This window comes from Ursus arctos, unplaced genomic scaffold (assembly GCF_023065955.2).
Source record: "Ursus arctos isolate Adak ecotype North America unplaced genomic scaffold, UrsArc2.0 scaffold_25, whole genome shotgun sequence".
NCBI classification, from domain to species: Eukaryota; Metazoa; Chordata; class Mammalia; order Carnivora; family Ursidae; genus Ursus; species Ursus arctos.
Window position 1 is genome coordinate 8869641 of NW_026622930.1, and position 18379 is coordinate 8888019.

Below are 18379 nucleotides of genomic sequence, written 5' to 3' on the forward strand. Positions count from 1 at the left end.
ACAGGAGGCCTCGCTTGGATGTTGCACGTGCATCTGGAACTCAACGGTCAGCATCGAATCCTCACTTTACTGACCCTAGCTGTCTGCCTCCCTGCATGCTCCCAGCTCAGGATCGGTTGGCCCCACCAAGACCCTGAGAGGCGTCCTTCACTCCCCCTCTCCCTGCTGCCGACGTCTGCTCACCAAGTTCTGTCTGTTCTCTCTCCTCAGCCACTCTCGCGTCTGTTCATTTCTCCCACCCCCACAGCCTCCGCCTGGCCACGCAGAGGAGGGGAGAATGGATGGGGACCCCGGGGGGACACGGGCTCCGGCCCCGGTGCTGCCACTTCTGACTACAGACCAGCTGGGCCCCGGCCACGTGCACTGGTCTGTAGTCAGAAGTGGCAGCGCCGGGGCCCAGCTTCCTTACCCAGAGTGACAGGGACAGCAGTCCCCGACCTGCCTTTCTCCACGGCTTGCGGTCAGGGTCAAGTTTTACATCACATCGTGTATTTCATTTACAATCTGTGAGGTAAATTGCTGCGAAGATGGCAGAGTGTCAGGTAAAGGTGAGGATTCTGCTACCCTGAGTCTTCCTCCGGGAAGCCTGCCTGGATCACCCCGCTGCAGGACAGCCACCCCCTCCTTCTCTGGCCGAGCTTTGGCCTCAGTTGCATTCATCCCTGAAGCTCGGTCCCTGGCTCTGTGGTCAGACTGAGCCCCAGGAAGGTAGGGACTGATTCTCCCCCCCGGCTTCTGCCACAGTCTCGTCTGCCTTCTCTGAGCTTCACACAGAACCCCCAGGGGAGGTCCACCTCCCTCCTTCACCCCCCCCCCCCGCCCGCCCCCCCGCCCCCCGGCATCCTGCTCCTGACATGGGCCGATCACAGCTTCCTCCCAGGGTGGAAAACACTCAACCAGTAATTAAAATTCACCTCAACCTCCAGTGTCGCAGCTTTTCTGCCCTAGAAACCAGTTGAAGATAAGCTGTGATTCAGCACAGAAGCGGACCGCAGGCCCTGAAGTTTAATTAACCAGTACTGGGAGGGGCCCTCATGGACCAGCGGCAGTTCCACAAGCTGGAGGACTGAAGGAGGAGAACCGCGGGCCCAGGCCATCCCTCCGCGCACGCCCTGGTGCAGGTGGGCCACCTGGGACTCCATCTCCTCCGGGCCAGCCAGTCAGCAGAACGGATGCCCACCTGAGTCCCAAGTCCAGACCTGGCTCCCTCGGAGGCCGCGTCTTAAACTGAGCCACTTCCCGCCCGATGGGAGCGGGTTGAGGGCAAGTTCTAATCACGGGCGGCACTGGAGGCCAGGGGTCTGGCTGGAGCCGGGCCTGGGGGCCTTGGAGGGGGTCTGCGGAGGGGCACCTGGAAGATCAGCATTGGTGCACAAAAGGGAACGAGAAACCATGGCTCGAAGCCAGCGGGAGAGCTGGGCTCAGCACTCAGACGGAGCCCGTCCAAGTCCCGTCACGCTGAGTGCAGAGCTGAGCAGAGCGGGGCTGCTGAGCAAAACAAGAAAAGCAGAGTTGGCAAGGGCCCCACTGCCTCCTTCTCCCAGGGAGGCCATGCTAGGTGTGCAAACAGAAGAGCAGGTATGCAGAGATCCTCACAAAAGAGCCACAGGGCCAGCAAGACCTGGGAGAAGACAAAAGGAGACACAGCATCATGGAGGAACGGTGCCCCCAATTCAAGCAGGACCAAAGGCTGGGAGGGCAAGGCCCCAGCTCCAGTCTCTCCAGTGCACGGAGTCCTGCTCCGGTCAGTCTCCGGGAGAAGGCGTCTGCGGATAGAGGCAGGTCCTTGAAGGCCACTGCTAGTGGTTAGACTTGTGGTACCCCAGTGCCATGGTCAGACCTAGGTAGAGAGCCGTGCTCAATGGATGTGAGCTTGATCGCTGCTCTTTCCGGGCTCCAGGTCATGGGGCAATCCTTCCAACCCACAGAGCCTCAGCTTTCTCGTCTGTAAAGTGGGACGTTAACATGCACCTGACAGAATTCTTGCCAAGATGAGATGATGACTGATTTGGTGAGATCTCAACTTTGTGAAGGTGGGGGGCCCGCACGCAGTGAAAATCGAAGACCAGGGGGTGGTGAGGTGGCTGTGTGAGCATAGCTCAGGGAACAGCAGGAGGGGAAGGAAACCAGCACTGTCTTCCTGTAAAGAGGAGAGGCCTCCTTGCTGTTGTCTGCTCTCCACGCTGCAGGACACAGACCCTGCCGTACCAGCCCGTGAGCGCCTCTCCTCCGTCAGTCACTCCCCGGGCCACAGTTGCGGCAGGATCAGCTGCTCTGTGGAGGCGATCTGCAGGAGAGGGGGGAGCGGTCAGAGCCCCCCGGAAACGCTTGTCCGGCCACTTGAAGCAGATGGGAACCCAGCTTTGTGGATTTCAGCAGCCTGGCCCCTCCAACCCGGGTCCCTCCATCCCTGGTCCTGCTTTGCACGCAGGCAGTCAGCACCTGCCCCTCTTCACCCTCCCCGGGGGCCACCACGCACTTGCCTGGCCATGGTCCACCACTTCCAGAGCCTGGAATCCATCGCTCTGTACCTTCTTCCAGGGTAGAGCTGCCACACGAGGGGCAGCTGGGAGAGGGGCAGCTGGCTGGGGGACATGGGCTCCCGCGGGTGCACTGGCATCTGCCACATGTGGACTGTGTTGCTGGGTTCATGCTGAAGGGACAGAGAGGAGGCAGCACTCAGGGACAGGGCTCCCCAACAGCTGGGCTGTGCGCAGACACACTCAGTCCTGAATGCCTGGCCCCCCTGGGGAGCTGCCCCTTCACATGCGAATGTTTCAGAATCCCAGACCTAAAGCCAAGGCACCATCTCTCAGGGATCTGGTCTAGACCTGGGATGACAGAGTCTCTCCTGGCTCCCCCAGGTATGGTCCTTCCACTGACCTGCACCCCACCTTACCCCATTGTACCCCTGAAAAGTTAGTCACTCTTCCCACCCATCAGCAACTTCAGGTCTGCACTTATGATGCCGTGGGCCTCCATCTCAGCCATTTCTAGAGGTTTTTTTTTAACCTTCTTTTTAAAAGGAAGGTATCCGTACACCTTAGGACCTGGGAGTGATGGGTTTCCCCAAAAAATATATTGTAGTTTTGGTCCCGACCTTCACACACTTACTATAAACATAAAAAATACAGTGAAATTTGGCCAATACAGAAAGGTATAAAAGTGAGTGGGGAAAACCACCACCAACTATAACCAAAGCTCCGTTGCTATGCAACAGAATGGAAGGCTCCTTCCAACGGTTTTATCTGAGGATTTGTCTTTGTGATGAGGATACTAGGCTTTTATCAATCCTGCATATGGCAAATAATTTTTCTCAGTTTGTTGTCTTCCCTTTGTTATGGGCTCTTTTTGCAGAGAAAAGGCTTTTAATTACATGGCAAAATCTCTTTCCCTTTGGCTTCTGGCTTTGGCAGGGTGTCAGCGAAGTGTGGACCCAGTCTGGCCTGCTCGCTCTTTTTGTAAATAGAGCTTTATTGTGGAGAAACGGATGTTCCTTCCTTTACTGCTGTCTTTGGCTGGTTTTGCACAAAGGGCAGAGTCCAGTAGTCACCACAGGGCCCTTCGGGCCTGCAAAGCTGAAAATATTTACTATCAGACCCTTTACAGAAAGTTTGCTGGGCCTTGGCTTAGGTCAGGCTCAGAAAGCTGCTTCCCGTCCTAAGATTATATGTGAAATTATATGTGAAAATACAGGTCAACTACTAAGTAATTATTTTAAATAGGCGGAAATGCTCATTCTCCGGGTACCCCACTGTACCCACAGCTCCATGATTTGAATCCCCTTTTCCCACCGAATACATTTTTATGCTTTTAAAAAACCGACCAAAATATTTTGTCCAGAATTTTTTGCATGCTTTATTTGGTGCAGGTGTGGAAAAGACTTCTGGTGTTCTCCACCAAAAATGTGCTGGATGACCTCTTTGAAGAGCGGTGGAAGTGTTTTGTATTGTTTAAAATGTCCGCGAATCATTTATAATGGCATAAATGGCATTTTCAATACCCTGACAAGATTTCCCGTATTACACGGAGTATTTATCCTCTAAGGCGGAGCTAAGCCCCTCACCCGGGGCAACTGTTGCCAACCTGAGTGATTATCGAACACCTGGGAGTAAAGGGTCTTAGACGCCGCCCTAGCTTCCCAGGTGGGATTCCGGAAGGTGCTACCTGTCAGACGCCCCCAAGCCTCTTCTGCTGTGGCATCTGACTCGCCTGCCGCAGAGGTATGTTGTTACTGTTTTGCAGATAAGGAATCCGAAGCCAACGTTCCTTTTACACTGTCGGCTCACCTGCTGTCTTTAGATTGCAATGCCTTCTGCCTGGGCCCTGGAAAACTCCTACTCATCCTGCAGGACCCAAGGGAAGAGCCGCCCCATCTGGGAAACCTTCCCAGCATGCCCTGGGGGCAGGACTGGGCCCTGACCTACCTAGCCCCTCCACCTCCCAATAAGGGTTGCATCTTCTCCTGCAGATAAGCTCATGCCACAGGCCCCTCCAGGCAGGGGTTCCTGGGGTCTGCATCAGGCATAGACATCACTGTGCTTGGACCCTGCACGGGCTGCGTTTTTCAGGACAAGGGCAAGTGAGAACGGCCTCCTCTCATCTCTATCCCGGGCCCTATTGCTGAATGTGCCAGGTCCAGATGGAGCTGAGGTCCTTGCACAGTCCTCCCACCTCCCACTCCCCCCCACCCCATGCCTGACAACTCACTGTGCAGCCGGGGGGGAGCCCCTGCCCCGAGCTCTCTGGGAGGGACTGAGACGCACGACCACGGTCACCCAGGTCCTCCCCTTCTCGTCCTCGTAGATGCCAGGCCTCACGGCCCACAGACGGTGCAGGGGCACCCCAAGGCACAGAGAAGCCCCCGAGGCCATGGCAAGACCGCATCCCCCGCGGGCCTAGAGGCACAAGTGCGGCCTCCCAGGTGCGGGGCAGCCTTAAGTGGGGCGGTACCCACGCTGGGCGGGGCCAGTGGGTGCGGCCACAGGGGGGAGCCAGTCCTGGGCCGCAGGGGGGCAGCAAGGGGTAGGCCCACCCAGCGGTGGGGGAGGCAGCCCACCGCAGGGGGCAGGCAGAAGTGGGGCCAAAGGGCAGGGGCAGGAGGAATTGGGCCAGTTCTGGACTGCTGGGACAGGGCCTTGAACCGCAGGGTGTGGGAAGGCCCCTCCCTGGGTACGGGGCCACCCCTCGGCCCTGGGCCCAGGGCAGGGGTGTCTCATTAAGACCCGACGCTCCACTTCTCTCCCATGATCCTTCTGCTCCACTTCCCTCCCATGATCCTTCTGAAGCCCCCTCCCTGAGCACCCCCTCCCCAGTTTTCCCCGCAGGCTATGTCACTGATCACCCCTCCCCGCCCCTGCCTTGGGGCTTGTGCCCAGACCTCAGGCAAACCTGGCCCCAGATCCTGAGCTAGCAGGGACTGCTCAATTTCCTCCACCCCTGGGACCATTCCTTCCATAGGACTCCCTGTAAGGACCCCTCTCTGAGCTTAAGAGGCACCCCTCAAGCTCAGTGGGCTCTTTCCCCTGGGGATGTCTGGCCAAGGTGAGAGGACAAATCCAGCCCTCCCATCAGAGAATGAGCCAGTGCCCCAGGGACATTTGAGATCAGAATCATGGGGTGACAGAAACCAGGCCTCGGGGAGAGAGGGCATGTGGCACTCTTGCCCACCTATCCTTGGCCACGGGGTCCAGAGTGTCCCCCTGGCCTGGCCATCTTACTAGCTCTGCTTTGCCATGAGGCCACAGAAACGAGAGGCAGGCCATTTGGTAAGCACCCCGGGTTTGTCTGAATGCGCCACGAAATGATCCTTTTCTTTTTGAAAACCACAGTATGAGTCTTCTAGTTCACATTACCATGATGATGGAGATGATGTCATTCCTCCGGGAAGACTGGAAAAGGATTTCTGGCCGGGTTCCCGATCTGGTATAAATGACAGGGAGGGCGAGCACCTTTTGTAGAGGCCGGAACCTTTTTCACAGCAATTCCACCTCCTTCCCCGGTGTCTTTCCATCTGGCCTGGGATCAGGATGGTCCTGAGACAGGGCACTGCAGTCTCGATAAAGTGACCGCACATGCGGGATGCCTCTGTTACCGCATTCCTTTGGTTGGAGCAGGTCCCACCCACATCCAAACAGAGGGGACCCATCACACAAGGGTGTGGATACCAGGAGCCAGGAATCATGGGGACCCCCCAGAGCCTGTCTGCTGCAAGTACCAGCCCTGCCCCCCACCCCACCAGGTTGCTATGCGGATCAGATGAGTGTGTGTAAGGAGCAGTGCCTGGTACACGATGGGGCCTCAAAAACTGATGTCCGAGAGTTACGTTCACACACTCGTCCCTGCCCCAAGGACAATCCATCAGCCCTGCCCTTGTAACAATTCTCAACCTTACCCCTGATGAGCAGGTGTGTGGCTGTGGATGGGCTGGGGGCAGAGCACCCATGCCAAGTGAGACATTTGACCTATGTCATCTCATTTATGTCCTCCCAACAGCTCTGTGAGCTTGAGATCGTCATCCGCATTTCATACCGAGGCTTGAGCAGTTTCGTAGCCTGAGCACGGTGGGCGGTAGGGGAAGAGTGTGAACCTGCCTGCTCCTGGCTCTAAGGCTCGCGTCCTGTGTCACCTGCCTGCATCCAGTCCGGCTCACTGTGGGAGAGGTGGGACCAGGAGTAGAGAGATTCCCCCCACCCGCCCACCTGAGGTACAGATGAAGAACATCTGCCCATCAGTCGGGAGACAAGATGTAAGTAGAGGCTTCCGTGAGCAACAAGAACAAATCAGCAGAGAGCGTAGGGGCCACAAACGAACAGACTAGTTCACTGACCGCCCTTCTCCTGCCGTGTCCCCTCATCATCTGGACCTGCCCTGAAGAAAGACCAGGGCTGGCAATGAGAGCAAAAGTTTGGACCCTTGTCGTGCAGCTGGCCTTCGCGCACATCATGTCTGAGATACAGCAATGTCTCCTGCCAGGTTGTCCATCTTTGGTACCCACAACTTGAAGTATTCACCATACAGAGTGGGTGTCACCAAAGTCTTAAGACTTTGAGACACGGACCTCTCCAGGATTGCTCCCTTGCAGAGCCTGGTAATGACTGTGTAGCCTTGTCTGGACCCTTTGCTGTCCTCCTCAGAAGCCCTTCACAAGTCCCCCAAGCCCTGGTGTCCCAGCACTAGGACCACCCAACCTAGGGGGATGATTCCAGACCCCGAATAAAGGGGCACAGAGCAGGGCTCAGAAGCTGTAAGAGTCACTGAGATCTCCACACACTCTGCTTGGCTTCTCCCACATGCTGAGCCCAAACTGGCCAAGATAGGCAGGACACCAGAGGCAGATGGCCTGGAAACAGCATGGCACAGAAGGGCTTGTCCCACTGGGGAGGCAGCAGGAACAGACTTGGAAGAGAGGAAATTCAGGGTGTATTTGGAGACCGGGAAACAACGAGGATTAGCTAGAGCTGAGGATGCAGGCTCGTGAGATGAAGGATAAGAAATGGGGCGGTGTAAGTGAGAGGAGGCTGGCCATGATCTAAAGTGCCAGCCCGACCAACTGGTTTTGACCAAGTTGGTCAGGAGCGGTGCTGGTGCTGGACAAAGGGAATGGCATCGTACGCACTTGATAAATGTCTGAACTAATGGTAAAACAAACTAGCGACACGGTAATCAGCGACTTCTAGAAGAGGCCTGGATGGGGATGGTATAGTTAACAACACAAACAAGAACATCTAAATTCCAGCTCTGCTTATCTCAATCGGTGCAGAAAATAAATTTGAAGGACGATAAAAGAAACTCAATCCAATCATGGAAGTGAAGAACGATTAGGACAGCTTTGCTAATTCCCAGTCATCGAAGAAGTACTCTGTTTTCTTCCAAGGTTATAGTCTTTTACTTTCCATAGTTAGATAAGATCGATTTTTGTGTATGATGTAAGGAGGGATCTAGATTAATTTTTTCCATACTGATATCCGACTAACTTAGTATCATCTACTAAAAGACTGTTCTTCCTCTCCTGTATGGTATTGTCGCTTCTGACATAAAATCAGGACCAAATATGCATGGGTCTGTTTCTGGACTCCCTTTGCTCGTCCATTATTCTGCTTTTTCATCCTTGTGTCATTAGCACATTGTTAATTCCCATAGCTTTAAAATAGATATTGATATCTTAGAGCATAAGTCATTTAGCCTTGTTCTTCCTCTAGAGTGCCTTGGCTATTGTGATGGTTAATTTTATGTGTCAACTTAAAGGTATTTGGAGATGAGATTCATATTTAAGTTGGCAAACTTTGAGTGAAGCAGATTGCTCTCCATAATATGGGGGGGCCTCATCTAATCAGTTGAAGGCCTGAATAGAACACAAACACGGATTCCCTCCAGAGAGGGAATTCTCCAACAGACTGTTTTTGGACCTCATCTGCTTCTTCAACTCTCCTGAGTCTCCAGCCTGCCAGTCTTCCTACTGGAGCTGCACTGTGGGCTCTCTTGGGTCCCAAACCTGCTGGTTCACACTTTCACACTTGAGCCAGATTTTGGACTTGCCACTCCCATAATCATGTGAACTAATTCATTATAATAAATCTCTTTCTATTCTACATAGAAATGTATATTTGTATATATACATATGTATATATATACATATTCAATCAACGGCCTGGCGGGCCTTTGTCTCAGCACAGAGAGACTCAGAAGATTCAGTCTTGTCTTGGGGAAGGGGGTGTGTCTCTGGTCTTTAGCACCCTCTCCCAAGCCACATCCATTTGTTAAAGGCCTTTAGGGACAGGGTAGCAGCTAGTGTTTGAGGTCTCTCAAGCCTCCACGTTTGTCCAGCTGCATACAGAATCAGCAGGTGCTCCAGGAAACGAGTGGCTGCAGGTGACCAATGGCTGGTGGTCGATGCTGGTGTCAGGTCACTGCTCCCTCCAGTGCCTTCAGCTCTTCTCACATCAGCTCAGAATCCCCAACTCCTGCGCATGTTTTTCTTCTCAAGAAGCACCAGAAAATTCCACTCAGCGTTTCAGAGGTCCTCAGCCTCGCGTACCATGCTGCTTTATACTTCGAAACATATCTCGAGGTGGAATCTGGCTGGGTGTTTGGGCCCCTTGAGCCTCCGCAGAGCCCTCTGAATGGACCCAGCCCCGATTTCAGCCTCTAGCCTGTGCCCAGAACCAGAGATGGCCCAAAGGGAAGAGCAGCTGCAGATACTCACCTCTGGGCAGCTGGCCGTTCTCCAGAAGTTTAGTTCCTCTGGTGCTTGGTGCTTCCATCGCTCCCTGATGCTTTGGAAAATACGATTTTTACTATTATGCAGATTTCCTATAGCTTGGCAGTAGCATTGGCCTGTTGCAAGCTAGTCCATCTTACCCCGAGGGAGGGAGGGCTCTTTGAAGGTGGGGGGAATGCAACCATGTCTTTGTGCTGACGGAAATGATCCAGGAAGCAAGGAAAAACTGATGACGAGCGAAGTAGTCACCAAAGGATGTCTTGCAGGAGGAACGCTCAGAGGTGGGAGTCCCAGCGGAAGGCTTGTCCTACAAGCGGAGAAGGCTCTCTCTCCATTGCAATGGGGGGAACAGGGGCAAGGGGGCTAGACGTATGTAAACATTTGGATTAGCAGGGGCAAGAGGAAATTCCCCTCCTCCACCTTTTATGAGATAAAATCACAAGTAGCTTAGAGAGACCTAACTTTGGAAAAGAAATACATGAAATTATTAAGCAATAATCACAGAAAACCTGTTTATGATTGGAGTAGGGACAGCCTTCTTAGAGATAATCCGCAAAGCAATGAAAACACCTGTGAAGTTTGAGGTGCCACGGGCCCCTGGGGGGCTCAGTCGGTTAAGCATCTGACTCTTGATTTCAGCTCAGGTCATGGGCTCAGGGTCGTGGGATCAAGCCCCACATCGGGCTCTGTGCTGAGCGGGGAGTCTGCTTGAGATTCTCGTTCCCTCTCCCTCTGCCCCTCCTCCACCTACAAAAATTATTTTTGAGGTGCCCCAAAATATCCTTTCTGTGGCATACCTTGACCAAAGTGAGCGAAAATACTACCAACATATAGAAAAGTGTTAGTTTCTGGACTATGTAAAGAATTCTTGCAAATCAATAAGAATAAAAGAATAAATGAAAAGAATAGCCCTTTGGAAAAATAGGGAAAGGCGCAAATAAATCCACAGAAAAGGAAATGCCAACGGCCAACCACCGTGTGAGAACACACTCAGCCTCACAACTGAGAAAATGCAAACCTGTATAATTATGCATTTTATTTTTATTTTATTTTTTTTAAAGATTTTATTTATTTATTTAACAGAGAGAGACAGCCAGCGAGAGAGGGAACACAAGCAGGGGGAGTGGGAGAGGAAGAAGCAGGCTCCCAGCAGGAGAACCTGACGTGGGGCTTGATCCCAGAACTCCAGGATCACGCCCTGAGCCGAAGGCAGACGCTTAACGACTGAGCCACCCAGGTGCCCCTAATTATGCATTTTAAATATGCATCATATCGGCACACACACAAACGCACGCGATAATATAGAGCATTGCCAAGTGGCATAGTCTGCCTCCTTGGCTGGGCCCTTTCTCCATGAGGAGGGGCGAGATGGAACCCCCTATCAGTTTCCACAAAATTAGCCAGGAACTTAGGTCTTCCCAAGGAGAGGTTCCCCGGTGCCCTGTCCCTCCAGCCCCTTCTCCTGCCGCCCCCCACCCACCCCCATGGGATAGCTTCTCATCTTATAGGCATCCACTTCTCAAGTCTCCCCCTGGATGGACTCTACCCCTACCCACAGGTGAGCCCTCCTTTCCCATGGCCCTCCTCCCCTGCAGACTGTCCACCTGGTCTGGTCCTTGCTCTAGAGCGGTGTGCAGGCTTCCGCCAGGTGGGTGTTCTCAGGTGAGCTCTGCCCCGTCTTACAAGCCTGGGGGAGGGGAGGAGCAGTTAGTCTGATGGACTCCAGCCTGTGGACCTGGGTTGGCCTGGCCTCTCTGATTCAAGCTTCCTTCTCACCAAGAACTGTGAACTGCCAGCCATTTCATTAATAAATCTATAAAGTTGGCATTTCTCCCAAGGACAGCCAAGTTTCCCGGAGGATAGGACAGTCTGAAGCCAAGTCGAAGAAACATCTTCTTCATTAGCCGGGGGCCTGTCTTGCCCTTGCAAACTTTGGTCTCTGTTATTGTCCGAGGGGCTTTGGATTTCTTCCCTGCTCCAAGGGAAGGAGAATGGGATGGAGAGCGGCTTTCAGCTTTCTTAACAGGGCTTTGTTGGAGGAGGGCCAAGACTGGAATTTGTTGAGCCCACCCTTCCGTGTCCCTCCCCATAAAAATGGAGAGAAAGGGAGGCATGGGTGCTGATCCCTCCAGCCACAGCAGTATTTTCCATCTGCCAGGGAGTCAGAAAACCAGGGGCACACAGTGTGCAGCCTGGGGCAGGGACTCCTTCCTGCCTCCTCTTCGGTCGGGACAAATGGCCCACACCTTCTTGGTCGGACTTCTGTGATGGCATCCGGCTTCCTTGGCCTGGACTCACAGCATGTGGGTTTATACCGTCAGGATAGTATTTACGGCTTTATATCTCTGTCTCCACTCGACCGCGGCTCTCTGACAGAAAGGTAGCTCAGAATACTTGACAGCATGTGGGGTTTGCTGTCATACATCCCTGAATCCAAAGCTCCGTTCCAGCCCTTCCTACTTGTGTGACCTTGAGCCGATGACAACCTTTGTGAGCCTTCTACTCCCCACCTGTAACTCGAAGGTGGTAGCTACCTTCTTCGGGTGTTGTGGGGAAGAATCACAACATTCTTAAGGCCTCTGTCGGGCACCTGATATGGCTTCAGTCAATGGTAATTTACCAACCGAGGGTAAGATCCCATTTCTTATTCATCTCTGTGTGGCAGCATGGAAGCCAGTGCCAGACATCGGAAGGCCACAGCAAACATTTGTTGGACTGAAATGTCCTTTGGTCAGATCGTTGCCTGTTTCAGAACAGCCCCAGGGGGCACCTGGGTGGCTCAGTCGGTGAAGGGTCTGCCTTCCGCTCAGGTCATGATCTCAGGGTCTTGGATCGAGTCCTACATCGGGCTCCCTGCTCAGTGGGGGAAACTGCTTCTCCCTCTCCCTCTGCCGCTGCCCCTGCTTGTGCTCTCTCTCTCTCTCTCTGCCAAATAAATAAAATCTTAAAAACAAGCAAACAAAAAACCCAGCCGCAGCCAAGTCCAACAGGAACCCAAAGGTGTGTTGGAAACATGACTCAGAGACTCTCTTCCTGCAAATGCCTCGTCACAAGTGCACTCAGAAATAAAAGTATTCTCAGCACAGCAGAGGCCCTGGGTATTGGGAGTTTGCAGTGAAATAGGAAAGGTTGGAGGGGTCAGGGTACACAGAGCAGCACGGGGCACACATGGCCCCCGGGTCGCTGTAATTGCCACGGCTTACTGAGGGCTCGCTTTGTGACTGACCTAGTTAGGCGAGCACAGTTTGGAGGTAGGTCGTGCCATCTGATTGGCGGTTGGGCCGCCCTAGCGCACCCAGAGCTCCTCCTGACTGCAGGACAAAGCTTCCTCGCGCATGCGTGCGGCTCCACCCGCATCGCCCCTCCGCAGCCTCTCCCTCTGGCTCTTTGGCCTGTGCTTTTAAATGGTTCTTCATTTAATCCATCAGAACGACCCAGAAGGAAGCAATTGGCTGTAAGTGGGTCATCCCCTGAAGCCCGGTGGCAGCCTTCTGATGATGAAGAAATCGGGTCTTTGCAAAGAGCAAGCATCTCACCAAAGGCTGAGATGAGGGCAGGGAGCTCCCATGGGAATTGTGCTGCGTGGGCTCTTCTCCTCGTTTTGGAGATGAGGACCCGAGGCAGGGGAAGTGACCATTGCTTGGCCAAGATCCCAGAGCTGGTTAGGGGAGGAGCTAGAACCTGAACCCCAGCGTGCCCGATTCAGAAGTCCAAAGGATGTGGGGGACACTCTGCAAACTCGATCCATCAGTGGATGGAAACCAGCAATTGACAAGCTGGGCCCCCAGACCCCAAGAACCCAGCAAACCTCTCTGATTACATCGCCAAATGCTAATCACATCTGTAATCCTGGCAGGGCACCTGGGGCCTAGCATCAAGTTACACCGTCATAATGAAAGGCATCATCTTATTGAAACTCGGGCCCTGTTGGCTCCAGCTTGCCTAGGAGACGTTCTGGGGATGACGTGGAAAGCACATTGCACGAATGTCATGGCTAGAACACCTGATATGCAAGGCTGTGGTCATGGTTACAGTGGCTTGGAGATTTCAGGTCCCTGGGATGCTGGCTGATAACGTGGCTTTCAGGAGGGGAGAGGATGAAGCTAGCTCTCCCTCCCTGTTGTTCATATTGATATCATGAGGACCTCCCCCCATGTCTCTGTGTTGGAAAAGAGCAGAGTAAGGGGTCATAAACACTCTCTGGAGCCAGGTTGCCTGAGTTCAAATCCCAGCCCTGGGACGTACTAGGCATGTGACCTTTAGCAAGCACTTTGACCAATAGGTGTGATGAGAATGCTGCCTACTTCCTATTGTTATGGATTAAATGAGTTCGTGTAGGCTGAGTACTCGGGACTTAGTGCCTGGCCCCCAGGAAGATCTTCAGGGGCTGCTGACTATCTCTGTGCTAGCCCCCCACCTTCTCTTATGCAGCAGACTTCTCAGAAAAGGCGGGACGTTCCGTACCTCTGTTAGCACCTCGCACAGAGCACCTGGTCATCTTGTTACTGCCACCCCCTCTCCCACCGTGCCCCCCACCCCGTCCTCTATTGAAAATGCTCTCTGGAGGGTCCATAGGGGCCACCCTCCTAAGGTCAGGGGCGATGGCTTCATTCGGCAGACACTGCCCTGCATCTCTGGCCCGTGTCACACCGCCGCCCCTCCTGCCTTGTAACACTCTGGTTTTCCCTTTGGTTTCCACATCGTGACACTGGCGATTCTCACCTTTTGACATAGGGAGGTTTAAAGTGTTAGCTGGAGATGCAACCTGCCGTCATTCCTCCCCCAGAAGTTCCTCCGAAACTCTGACAGCAGCGCGTATTTGCCCCTTAACCGTTCACCTGTTTCATCGAAGAAATCTGAGTGTTTTGATTGACGATGGGGTATCTGGCTAATGGAGGCTTCACTGAACCCAGGGCAAAAGATGTCAGCCCTCAACAGCGGCTTATCCCCCCCCCCCCCCCACTGGATTCCCGAGGGACCAGGAGAAGTGTGATTCCCCGCAGGGTTCCCGTCATTATCACGCCACAGGGACCTGCTCCAGGAGATGGGCAGGCACAGGGGCAAAGCAGTGAGGAACAGATGCGCAGTGTACAGCCAAGCCCACTGTGCCACGACCCACTGGGTCCAGATCCGTTGTCACGCCTCCTTTCTCAGTATTGAGAGCCATTCACGCCCCGCAAGCGCAGCCCAGGCTTGGAGCAGCTCTGAGCCCCGGTGCACCCTGATTTAGAGAAGGGAGTATATGGAGGAGGCCTAGCCCCGCGCCTGTGAGGGTTCAGCATCTCCAGGCTTGTCTGCTGGCCACACTGGGTCAGAGACGAGGGTCTGAACCCCTGCCCCACACGCAGTCCCTGCATCCCAGGAGATCTGCCTTAATGTTGATAGCGCAGGGGCACCTTCCAACCCCAATCCTAACCCCCCGACATGCACGCACACACACGTGCTCATTGTTGGCAGAAACTGGAGGCCCGCCTCTGATCCAGGCCTTCGCCTAGAACCCCGCTTCCTGATAACAATCTCCCTGCATGGTGTTTGCAGCAGGCCTGGCACATATCAGGTGCGGGATAAACCCAGAACTACGCTCTTGCTGCTGACAGCCTCCTGCCTGCTGCAAAAGAAGTCATAAAGAGCACGACCTTGGGACTAAGACACCCAGGCTGGAGTTCGTGCTCTGAAACTTACCAGCTTTGGGACGGACAGCACGCCGCTCAACCTCTTTCCTCCAGTTTGTAAGAACTGGAGATGACATATGGAAATGCGAGCTGTAACAATGCCTGGCCGGGGTCATTCTTGATGGATGGTGCCGTGAAACCTAATATCGCAACCTCCCCAACCCGCAAGTGCTTCGAGAAGGGAAATAAGCCAGAAATAGACATTTTCCTTTAGGAGAAGCAGCAGCTAGGGTTAAAAGAAACTAAGAAGCAATCACTTGGACCTCTGTCCAGTGCAAAAAAGTTGTCTCTGCTCTGAGATATTGGTGGGACCTTTTGGATTACAAAGCTTGTGAGCTGAACTATGCGGCAGTAAACTCCAAGGCCTCCATTCAGACCTTTCCTACACTCGCATCTTTCTTCTGGGTGTTTCTGCTCCCTGAGCTTCCTGACTCTCGGTCCAGGAATGCCAGGATTTCTTGACTGCAAACAGGTCTGCCTTTATCTCTTTTTATTTTTTTATTTTATTTTTTATTTTTTTAAAGATTTATTTATTTATTTATTTATTTATTTATTTATTTGACACAGAGAGAGACAGCCAGCGAGAGATGGAACACAAGCAGGGGGAGTGGGAGAGGAAGAAGCAGGCTCCCAGTGGAGGAGCCTGATGTGGGGCTCGATCCCGGAAAGCCGGGATCACGCCCTGAGCCGAAGGCAGACGCCCAACTACTGAGCCACCCAGGCGCCCCTGTCTTTATCTCTTTTTAAAATAGAAATCGGTACCCTGTGTTCTGTGTAGACTTCAAGGTTCATGAGACACGCTTTACATTATAGTAGCTGGCCTGTAAGCACAGCCAGTGCGCGGGAGGACCGCAAGTCTGTATGTTAAACTAAGACGTGAGCATTCAGGGTTTGTTTTTGCCTTGTATTGTTCTTAAATCCCTTTCCTCTTGTCCCTCTTGCTGTGGGTCCTGTGTTCTCCTGCCGCAGGAGGAACTCCCTCTGCTTACAGGTGTCTGGGGGGTGGGGGACAGCTTCCTCTGCTCATTCTGCCTGTCATATGGATGGGTCACCAGCCTCTATGGATAATTTCAGAACCTCAAACACAACCCAACACACGAGAGGAGCAGTTGTAATTATTGCTGTTAAATCCCCACATACAGATGCACCGGCTTAGGTGCCAAATGTACCTCTTGGTGGCTCTGCCTCCCTTGGCCTTCTGTCGCCTGGCTTTCATTAATTCCTTCAATCAAGGTTTATCCGGCCCCTGCTTTGTGCAAGGCATGGTCCTGGGTGCTGTGGGTCCAGTAGAGAACGAGACAGATGGGTCTCTCCCTGCTCTTATCTGTGGCCATTCTGGTGCATAGAGACAGCTGATGTACTTCTGGACAGTGGGGACATTAAGCATGGTAATGGGCTAGGCAGGCACTAGGTCAGACCACGTGGTCAAGGCAGACATGGGGAGAAGGGCGTCTGAGCCAGTGGCCCGTGTGGAGAAGGAGCCGGCTGTGTGATCTGGGGATGCATGCTCCCAGGGGACGGAAGGACGGTGTGAAGGTACCAGGAGCAGGACTGGCTGGGGCTGTTTGAGGACCAGAAGGGCCGGTGCGAAGAGAGGGGAGTGAGCTCAGTTGAGATTAGGAGGTCGGTGGGCCCCAGGTGTGTAGGGCCCCGGAGGCCAGGCTTCATTCCAGGCAGCGAGAGACGGAGGAGAGCTGGCTCCGTCCACCTGCTGTGTGGAGAAGGAGCTGTAAGACTTGAGGGCTGAAGCCAGAGAGCCCAGAGACAGCACGAAGGCTGGTGCAGAAGCCCCCGCGAGAGACACGGTGGCCTGGACGGGAAGGGAGGATGGGCTGGCTTGGGGATGTGTTCTGGAGGTCAAGGTTAGAGGACCAGCTGACAGACCAAGGTGGGTGTGAGGGGAAGGGAGGAGGGACAGCTGCCCAAACAACCGCTCTGCCAGCCTTCCTGGCCTCCTGCCAAGCGGTGGGCCCGGGCCTGCCTGCCTGCTCCGGCCCCTTCGTGGTTCCACCCTCCCAGCCTGGACATTCCAGAAACCCCTGCCCCTCTGCCCCCCACCCTCACCGCCCCACCTGCTCTTCTGACCAACCCCAAGAAGGACAGCAGGGGGGAAAGCTCAGGACTGGATTCCGAAGTGGCAGCTGCTCCGGTCCCAGCGTGAATGTGCCTGGGCTGTAAATCCCTTGTCTCCGTGGCTAACACAGGAAACAATTACTCATGCAGATGAAAACCTTTCATTCCTCTCCTTGACAGCTAACAGCTCAAGGAGCCTTCACTATGTCAGCCCTCAGCTGAGATAGAAGCTAATCTTTTCTATCTGTGCCTATCTAATATAAGGCAGCGCCCGGTTTAATAATGAGCCTCCAGTTCTTGGCAGGGCCCCGGAGTTCCAATCAGGGGGAGGAGGGAGGCAAAGAAGGGCGAGCGAGTTTCCAGGAAAGAGCATCTGAGCACTGCAGGGGAAGAGTTATTTCAAAGTCGGGGGAGGTCAGACACGGCACCGGCACCGGCCTAGTTACTGAGGCGACACAGGGGCTCCGGGGAGGGGTGACGCTGCAGATGCCCGGGCAGGGGGCGGGGCCCAGGGCTGGGAGCCGAGGCCCGGGGTTCCAAGCTAGGGCTCCACGCTTCCTCTATCCGTTAGTGCTTTCGGCAAGCATTTAGTGCGCATGCACAGCGTGCCAGGCCCTGGGCAGATTCTAGTTAGGTGTGAGCAGGGGTGGGTGAAGGGGGCAGAACTGAGAAGTAAACAGAAAAATTGCCACGCAAGGTGATCCATGGTATGAAGGAGGAAGTCCACACGGATTATCAGGGGCTTCCTCTCTACCAGGTCCTGAACTGCATGTTTATACCCAGGATCTTGTTACATCGTCCCAGCCCAAGGGGAGGTAGTATTGCCCCACTTAGCGCCGGAGGAGGGCAAGTGTCAGGAGGGCAAGCATCTGCCCAAGTAGATTCGGCCTCACACAGCAAAGCGGGGCCTTCCAGCAGCTCTCAGGGACTCTGTGTCTGGAAAGTTCTCGGTAAGTGGTTGGGATTAGCGCCGGTGGCCACTCCCTTTGCACACAGGGCTGGGCACGCTGCGGGTACTTCTGGCTGGTCAGGGATGGCTGGTGGAGGGTGGGCAGCCTGACAGAGCGTTCCAGCGCAAGTCAGAAGGCCTGCCCCCTACCTCGCGGTGGGACCTCGGTCACGTCACTCCCCGTCTGGGCATGGGCGCTCGAGAGAGGACAGATGATAAAAGTCTTCGGCACATTCTCAGAGTGGCGATCAAATTTAAGGAGTGGGAATTTGGGGGAGAGGCAGAGCGTGGCACTCGTGCAAGGCCGATCAGGACTTGGAGCCCAGGCCTGCCGTGCTCTAGCTTTGTGACCTTGGGTGAGTCACTCAACCTCTCTGAGCCTCAGTCCGACTCAGGTTTCTGGTCTGCGTAACAGGTTTGCTCCGAGGGTAAAGGAGACGGTGCAGGCAGAGTGCCAGAGCGCGG

The 18379-nt window shown here is 54.1% G+C and overlaps 1 protein-coding gene across 1 annotated transcript; it reads right to left on the reverse strand.

Annotated features, from left to right (window-relative positions):
* Window positions 1-2236: 2236 nt before the first annotated feature.
* Window positions 2237-4874, reverse strand: TCL1B (TCL1 family AKT coactivator B). The gene is made up of 4 exons (XM_057318745.1): window positions 4730-4874; window positions 2738-2754; window positions 2480-2653; window positions 2237-2287 (listed from the first exon to the last, which is right to left on the reverse strand). Exons 1-4 carry the CDS (start codon window positions 4872-4874, stop codon window positions 2237-2239), a joined length of 387 nt encoding a protein of 128 aa, XP_057174728.1.
* Between the last annotated feature and the right edge of the window lie 13505 nt (window positions 4875-18379).

Coding starts and splice junctions, on each gene's coding strand:
- TCL1B (XM_057318745.1), bottom strand. CDS start 4,874: ATGGCCTCGGGGGCTTCTCTGTGCCTTGGGGTGCCCCTGCACCGTCTG. Junction 2,288..2,479: donor GGTGGACCATGGCCAGGCAA/GTGCGTGGTGGC, acceptor CCTCTCCTGCAG/ATCGCCTCCACAGAGCAGCT.